The sequence below is a fragment of the Mesoplodon bidens genome, assembly GCF_964165515.1.
Source record: "Mesoplodon bidens genome assembly, chromosome: 11".
Classification (NCBI taxonomy): domain Eukaryota; kingdom Metazoa; phylum Chordata; class Mammalia; order Artiodactyla; family Ziphiidae; genus Mesoplodon; species Mesoplodon bidens.
This window is the reverse complement of record NC_138167.1, coordinates 4,378,704-4,386,464: the sequence shown is the minus strand read 5'-3', so window position 1 is coordinate 4,386,464 and position 7,761 is coordinate 4,378,704. Positions and strand designations below refer to the sequence as shown.

At 55.2% G+C, this 7,761-nt stretch overlaps 1 protein-coding gene across 1 annotated transcript; it reads right to left on the bottom strand.

Moving 5' to 3' along the window:
* Window positions 1-1,119: 1,119 nt before the first annotated feature.
* On the bottom strand, window positions 1,120-3,891 carry KCNA5 (potassium voltage-gated channel subfamily A member 5; the record flags this gene model as incomplete). Its single annotated transcript, XM_081249501.1, has 1 exon — window positions 1,120-3,891. The coding sequence occupies one exon, from the start codon at window positions 3,889-3,891 to the stop codon at window positions 2,098-2,100; it is 1,794 nt and encodes a 597-aa protein (XP_081105627.1). The 3' UTR covers window positions 1,120-2,097.
* Between the last annotated feature and the right edge of the window lie 3,870 nt (window positions 3,892-7,761).

Below are 7,761 nucleotides of genomic sequence, written 5' to 3'. Positions count from 1 at the left end.
GCGGAGGGGTGCGTTAAACCACAAGCGTTCGCTTCACAGCCTTAGAGGGCTTGGCAGTGAGACGGTGTGGAGGAGAGCTTTGGCAAGATGCCCCGCTTTTAGGCAGATTGTAAATTATAAACAAACAACTTGTCTCTGCTCTCCTTCCTTTACTTCGGGTGTGTAATGAAAAACAACAGAGCCCTGCAGGCACAATCCTTCTGTTTCCTCCTCAGATGTGCTGTTCACAGTTCCCCGCTGGAAATGATTCTGGGCAGTCACGGATGCTGGCTTTTATGCCTGCGACGGCATCTCACTGAAATCCACAATCCCCAGACATCAATCTCCTAGATCCTCCCTCCCTCCGCCACCGCACACCTGGATGTACCCTAGAACTAGCCATCAAGCTCACTGTTGTCGTGGGAACCATGTGGTTGTGGACCACCAGCCCAACCTGGTGAGGATGCCAAACCACCAGTCTTTGGATTATTCAGCAGAAAAAGCAACAGCAGGAATCAGGGGCCCATCGCGGAGAGCTAACCCCCCCCAGAGAGACACTGCAGCCAGTGTTACACCTACTGTGATGTTTTGCCAGAATCATCCAGCGACAAGGGAACAAAGGGATTTGTTCTGAGTTTAGGGATTACTCGGGGCAAGGTTACAATCTGTAGAAACCAGCCTTTAATGTGGACAAGCAAATCCTTCCATCCTCTGGCCACCTCCGCCATCACAAAGGCAAAGCATCCTTCTCGGCTGCACCACAGTTTAGGGGGTGGGTAGGATAGTAAGAAGACGCTGCCGCCTCTCTCTGTGATTTTCACACCAGGGCTGCCCTTTTGCCGACAGGTTTCGTATCTGGGAGAACCAGGCTTGTTCCTCTGAGCTGCTGAGAACCATGTTAAGAAGGGCTTAAAGCCTGCAGAGCAAGGCTGGGAAACCCAGCCCCAGGAGACCACAGCGGGACTGCGGGGGTGGGGGGTGGAGGGAGGGAGAAGGGTCTGGTCATCCTTTGCTTTTCAGCTCCATCCACACTCCATGCTGATGCTGGATCTAAGGCCACCCAGGCGTGCCTGTGTCCTGACAACCTGAGACAAAGAGAATTCACCCCTCTATCTTCAAGGTACGGGGTGGGGTGGGGGGGTTGGTGCTCAGCAAAGAGTTGTTGATGATCAAATCATGAGCTTTCCAAGTTTTCTACCCCAGTCAAGGCGGGGTTTGCTCTGACTCCAGAACCAGAAACAGCAAGGGACAGACTTTTTTTTTTTTTTTAATTTCCAAAGATACATCAGCTGTAGAAAAACTAACACTTGCCTCAGACAAGTAACATTTTATTTCCTGGGATGAAAATCAAGAGAATGAATTATCAGAAGCCTTCCTCCAACATCATTAAAATGCTTTTTGAAGAAAGTTGCAAGCATTGTTTAAGGCGCACAGAAAAAGTTAGACTTGCCTTTCTTCCAGAGCATTCCCTGCCCTAGACACAAAGCACCGACACTACATCTCAAGAAAGAGAGAGGCTTGCAGACACAGGAACCAGAAAAACCGGACCACGGTCTCTGGCTCTAATATAAGTATCACAGGAGAACATCACAGTAACCTTCTCTGCCATAAATACAACATATGTCTTGAAAATATATCCAAAATATCTCCATCTGAACTACTGTACAAAAATCCACTCGCCAGCCATAAAAATAATATTTTCCCCTATACACAAATATAATCATATGTAAAGAAAATTTGGAACGCAGGGACATTGGTTGTGGGGGTGGGTTACAAAACCTCTGGGGATCTGGGCTATTTACAGTCATTTTTGTTTGGGTTATCCCGCTGCTGGGTATAGGAAACTGGCGACAGATACATCCATCTCACAGTGCTCACCATTTCAACAGCTCCTGCGTCACGGAATGTGGTACTTTTTAAAAATAGGCGACCCTGGGTGTCATGGAAAGAAGAGGGGAAATGAGGGGATCAAGGTGGCGGTGGGGGGGCAGTGGGAGAAGAGGGACAGACGTAGGTTACAGTGTGGGCTTGAAATACTCTGCGGCATAAAACAGATCCCCAGGGTCAGGAGGCCTCCGCGGTCCCCGGGCCACGGCCAGCTGTCTGCCTGGGCCTCCCTTACAGATCCGTTTCCCGGCTGGTGTCCAGGCAGAGGGTGTACAGAGATCTCCGCAAATCCACATTGCTCTTGGCCTTGAGGTTACACCTCTCCAGGGGGCAGCTGCCCCTTTGAGATCCATCCGCATTCTCCAGGGACCCCGCAGCCTTGCAGAGGGACGCCTTGCTCCAGCTGGCCTTCCGCTGGCCTCCGCTGGCCGGTCCTGCCCCCTGGCTCTGGCTGCCCTGCTCTTCCTTAAGGGCTGCCTGCTCTTCGTGGTCCGTCTCCCGGTGGTAGAAGTAGTTGAAGTTGGAGACGATGACGGGCACGGGCAGGGCGATAGTGAGGACCCCGGCGATGGCACACAGCGAGCCCACGATCTTGCCCCCCACGGTGACGGGCCTCATGTCCCCGTAGCCCACCGTGGTCATGGTGACGACGGCCCACCAGAAGGCATCCGGGATGCTGGAGAAGTGGGTCTCCTGGTTGTCGGCCTCTGCGAAGTAGACGGCGCTGGAGAAGAGGATGACTCCGATGAAGAGGAAGAAGATAAGCAGGCCCAGCTCCCGCATGGACGCCTGCAGGGTCTTGCCCAGGATCTGCAGCCCCTTGGAGTGGCGGGACAGCTTGAAGATGCGGAACACCCGGACCAGGCGGATCACTCTGAGGATGGCCAGGGACATGGCCTGCTGCCCGTTCTGGCCGCCGCCTCCCCCCGGCTGCTGCTGCACCAGCTCGGTGCCCAGGGTGATGAAGTAGGGGAAGATGGCCACCACGTCGATGATGTTCATGATATTTCGCGAGAACTCGGCCTTGCTGGGGCAGGCGGAGAAGCGCACCAGCAGCTCGAAGGTGAACCAGATGACACACGTGGTCTCCACGATGAAGAAGGGGTCAGCCAGGGTCCTGGGCAGGAGAGGCGCCGCTGTCGGGCCAGAGGGAGGCGCTGCTTCCCCGCTGCCATTGGCCCCCCTGTGGGGCTCAGGGGGCTGCTGGGGCACCGGGGGATGGCGCAGCAGCTCCCGTTCATCCCTGAACTCAGGCAGGGTCTCCAAGCAGAAGGTGATGATGGAGATGAGGATGACCAGGACCGAGACGATGGCGATGCCCCGGGCGGGCCCCGAGCTCTCGGGGTACTCGAAAATCAGCCACACTTGGCGCTGGAACTCGTTGAGGGGCAGGGGCTTCTCCTCCTCCTTGATGAAGCCCTCGTCCTCTCGGAAGCGCTCCATGGCCTCGTCCCCCAACTGGTAGAAGCGGATCTCGTCTGTGAACACGTCCAGGGAGACGTTGACCGGCCTCCGCAGCCGGCCCCCCGACTGGTAGTAGTAGAGGATGCCGTCGAAGCTGGGCCGGTTGCGGTCGAAGAAGTACTCGTTCCTCAGCGGGTCGAAGTAGCGCAGGCGCTTGGCGGGGTCTCCCAGGAGCGTGTCGGGGAACTGCGCCAGGGTGCCCAGCTGCGTCTCGAAGCGCAGCCCGGAGATGTTGATGAGGATGCGCTGGTGATGGAGGGACCCGGAGCCCAGCATCTGGTCCTCCGCCACGCCCAGAGCGGGGTCGCCTTCTCCCTCCTCGTCCTCCGGAGGCAGCCGTCTAGCCCGGGGCAGCTCCTGGGGCACCGGGGGCACCGGCTGGCCTCCGGGGTCCGCGCCCCTCTCGGCGCCGCCGCGATCCCTTGGCGCTGGCTCCTTGAGTCCATCGCTGAGCGCAGCCGTCGGGGGGCAGCGGAGCTCTCCCGCTGTGGCCCGGACCTCCTCTCCTCCCCTGACAGTCATGGCACCGCCGTTCTCCGGGGGCACCAGAGCGACCTCCATGGCCCGGGGGCGGGGGGCATGCTGCGCCCCTGCGGACCGGCTCCGGCGCCCCCTCTCACCCTGCTGGGCGCCCCGCGCCGGACTCCTCTCCCACCAGCGGCCGGCCCAGCTGTGGGGCAGGCTGGGGGGCTGGCGCGTTCTCCTCGTTCGGTCCTGACGTCAGGAAGCCTCTGCCCTGCTCTCTGCCTCTCTCGGCTCTGGCAGCCCGTTACCAAGCAGCCAAAAGCCGCCTTCCAGCAGATGCAACCTCCAGCCGCCAGGCTTGGCCTCCACCCCGCGCAGTTCCCCGCCTCCTGCCCTCCCCTCCTCCCCCCGCCTCCCCTCGGGGCCCGGAGGCCGCGGGTGCCTCCCCGGAGGGCGCAGCTGGGGCCCCCGGCGAGGGAGGGAGGGGCTGAGCTGGGCGCAGCCTGGGAGGAAGCCGGGGAAGGGAGGGAGTGGAGAGGATGGGGGGACAGGTTGTACCGAGAGCGCGCTGAAGCTCCCAGGGCAACCAGATGAGAAAAGCTCTGGATTTCAGTTCACCTGGGAACCCGCTGAACGCCGAGTGGACTCTAGGGGAAATGAATTATCTTGGGTTGGAGGGATGAGACTTCGAGATGAGTCGGAGTGTGAGAGAAGACAGTCCCTTTTACATTTCTCCTTTGGAGGAATGAGGGTTCTCTCTTCTTTAGGAAGAATTACAAACAGGAGGGGGCGGGGCAGAGCTATGGGCCTTGAAAAAGCAATACGTGTAATGTGTATATCTCCAGACCAATGGAGAAGCATCTCTCTTCCCATCTCCCTACATACATTTTCGTCAAAAGGTAGCTGGCTGAAAATGTACAGCATCTCCCTGCCCTTAGCCTTGGGAAAGCCCTGATTCCCAGCACAGACAGCGGTGGTCAGCTGGGCAGACCCAGCCCGGCAGCCCCAGGCAGGCAGCTGAGTCTGGTGATTCGCCGTCTGCCTTCATATTCCTGCGACACACAACCTCTCTGCTCTCTCCACGTATCTCATTTGTAGAAACCATGGACAGGGAAGGAGAGGAGAGAGAAAGAGATCCTGGTGGAGCCCTTTAGCCTGGTGAAGCTGGGAGCTGGGCGCCGCAGGGAGGTGTGGGTAGGGAAGAGGGTGGCGCTGCTTAAGGAGAGGGTGCCCGGGAGCTTGTGGAGTCCCCAGGGCTGGAGAATTCTCAGGAGTAGAATAAAAACCAGTACTCACTTGGCCCTTCTGCTGTACCAGGCCTATTCTCAGCACTTCACAAATCTTTTTTTTTTTTTTTTTTTTTTTTTGCGGTAGGCGGGCCCCTCACTGCTGTGGCCTGTCCCGTTGCGGAGCACACGCTCCAGACGCGCAGGCTCAGCGGCCATGGCTCACGGGCCCAGCCGCTCCGCGGCACGTGGATCCTCCCGGACCGGGGCACAAACCCGCGTCCCCTGCATCGGCAGGCGGACCCTCAACCACTGTGCCACCAGGGAAGCCTTAATATTATTATCCTCATTTTAACAGATGAGGAAAATGAGATTGACTAACTTGCTCAAGGTCACACAGGTAGAAAGTGGCGAAGCTGGGATTTAAACCCACACAAGCAGAGTTTGGACCCCTGTTCCCTCCACCCCGGTCCTCTGTAGAAATCTGTGACCCCCTTTCCGATACAAGGATACAGAGGCTCCCTGCCCCCATCATCTGGCCTAACAGCTTTAGTTCCTTCCTGCAGGAGGCAGGAGGATGACTAAGATGACACCTAAGTGCTTCTGGGTTAGGGAACCTGGTTATCTACCCCACCCCAGCCCTGGATTTTCGCATCTATGGCCAAGAGAGAAATATCCTTCAGGGTGTGTCCGGCAGTTACAGGCACAGCCTCCAGATATTTTTTTTTTTGGTTTTAAGTTAACCTAAAACCTCTGTGTTTTTGCATGTCTGGGTTTTTATATGTGATGTTACAGCCTGTTGTCCATGAATGCATCTGTGCACAGGGGGTGTTCTGGAAACTTGGTAGTGGGTGCACGAGTGTTGGTTGGAATAGCAGAGTGTGGACTCACAAGCTGTGTCAGGGTCAGAGGAGTGTGTGTCTATGTGGCTTTTTTAAGTGAACTCAAGGGTGGACGTGCATTTGGCATACGCAAATGTTTTCATTGTGTGCAACGCTGCAGGTGCGGTGGGCTGTCCTTGCAGACATGAATGAGTGAGGAATGCGTGTGAAAGTGAAAATGAGTGTGTGGAGGCATCACTGATTACCTGCAGGGCCTTGCACATCCCTCCCCAGACCTGTGCTGTCCCTGCTCCATCCCCTCTGGGTTTTTCTTCTTCTCCTGCTGGCTCGGAGGCTGCCAGTCAGGATCAGGTCTGCCCCTGGGGAGCCTGGGGCTGCAGAGCTCATAGGAGATGGTCTCAGAGACCTATAGGCCTTGTCTTGTTCACTGAGCCACGCACCTTGTAAATACAGGGATGCCGTGTGTCGGTTCACAAAGGCTCTCCCTGGGCTCCTAAGGGAAAGAGCTCCCTGGACCTTGTCTTCCAGCGGCCTTGGGGAGACTGCTCCCTGAAGAATAAGAGTACAACCTAAATAGTCCCAGAAGAGCATGTAAGTCAAGCCTTTAATGTGGTACTTTCTTAACTCTGCTTTCCAGACATTTACTAGCTTTCATAGGTTTCTTGTCAAATTTCTTTCAGATGTTACGTGTGTCAGCCATGGGGTATAACTGCAGGATCGCCCTTAGAGAAAGAACTTGCTTTGTAGCTTCAAGGAATGCAGTTAGCTGACAGCCCCCAGCTGCTATCACCCCCTGTCTCTGCCCGATTTCCTGCAGAGGCTATTACCATCTTCCCTGGGAGCCCCTGGCAATGACTGAGCACCACAGGGTTACAAGGACCTGACCGGTTCTGTTGTCTGAGACGCTCCCCATCCAACCCATCCTCTTCCCCTTTCTTTTTACAGGTGTCAGAACAGCATCTTGGTCTGAAGATGTCCCCTGCTGAGTTCTGCAGGTTCTCTTATCGTTCTTTTATTGCCTCCCAATAAACCTTTTGGCTCCTAACTCCATCTCCTTCTCTTCTCTTTACAGAGGACATAGCTGCACATCACCTAACTGAAACCTGCTTTCTTCTCTGCCCAACCGATCCTGGGAGTTCAGCTCTTTTACAGAGGTGCTTGACATGCATCATCACCTGAGGATCTTGTTTAAATGCAGAATTGACCCCCAGGTGGGCTTAGACTCAAAGAAGCTCCCCCTGTGGTGGTGATGCTGCAGTCCTCACATCACAATTTGAGTAGCATCTCCTCTCAGACAAACTCCAAACAATACCTTTGAATGAATTACTTGCAACACCTACATTATATCCCCCAGAATGAGATGATCAGAGGAAAACAAATGAGCGATCTTCTCTCAATTCATGGGACTAGTCCTAGCAGACCACAAGGGGACTCAAGGTATGCAGACCAAGAAGAAAGAGCATTCTGAGAAGTAAGGCATCAAAAGAAAGCAGAGCTGGGCTGGGAGAGAGAGGAAAGGGAAGGGAGGAGGAAGAGAATTTTAAATGCCATCTTTATTAATCCCTTCAAAAATATTCATTGAGTACCTACCATGTATTGATACAAGATGTTGTTCCCGGGTCTGGGAGTAAACTGATGACCAAGACAGACATACTCCCTCTGGGGAAAGCAAACTCTCTGAGCACCTAATTTTATGTTGGTTGTTTAACTACAGTTGTGAGGGATACGTCTAGAATATAGGGTGCTGTGAGAATACTGAGGCGTCTGACCCCACCTAGGACCCAAGGAAGCTTTCTGAGGTGATGATGAGGAAGAAAAACTATTCCAGGTGGAGGGAAGTGTATGTCCCAAGGCCCTGGGGTGGAAAGGACAGGGCTGGTTGGAAGAACTGAAAGAAA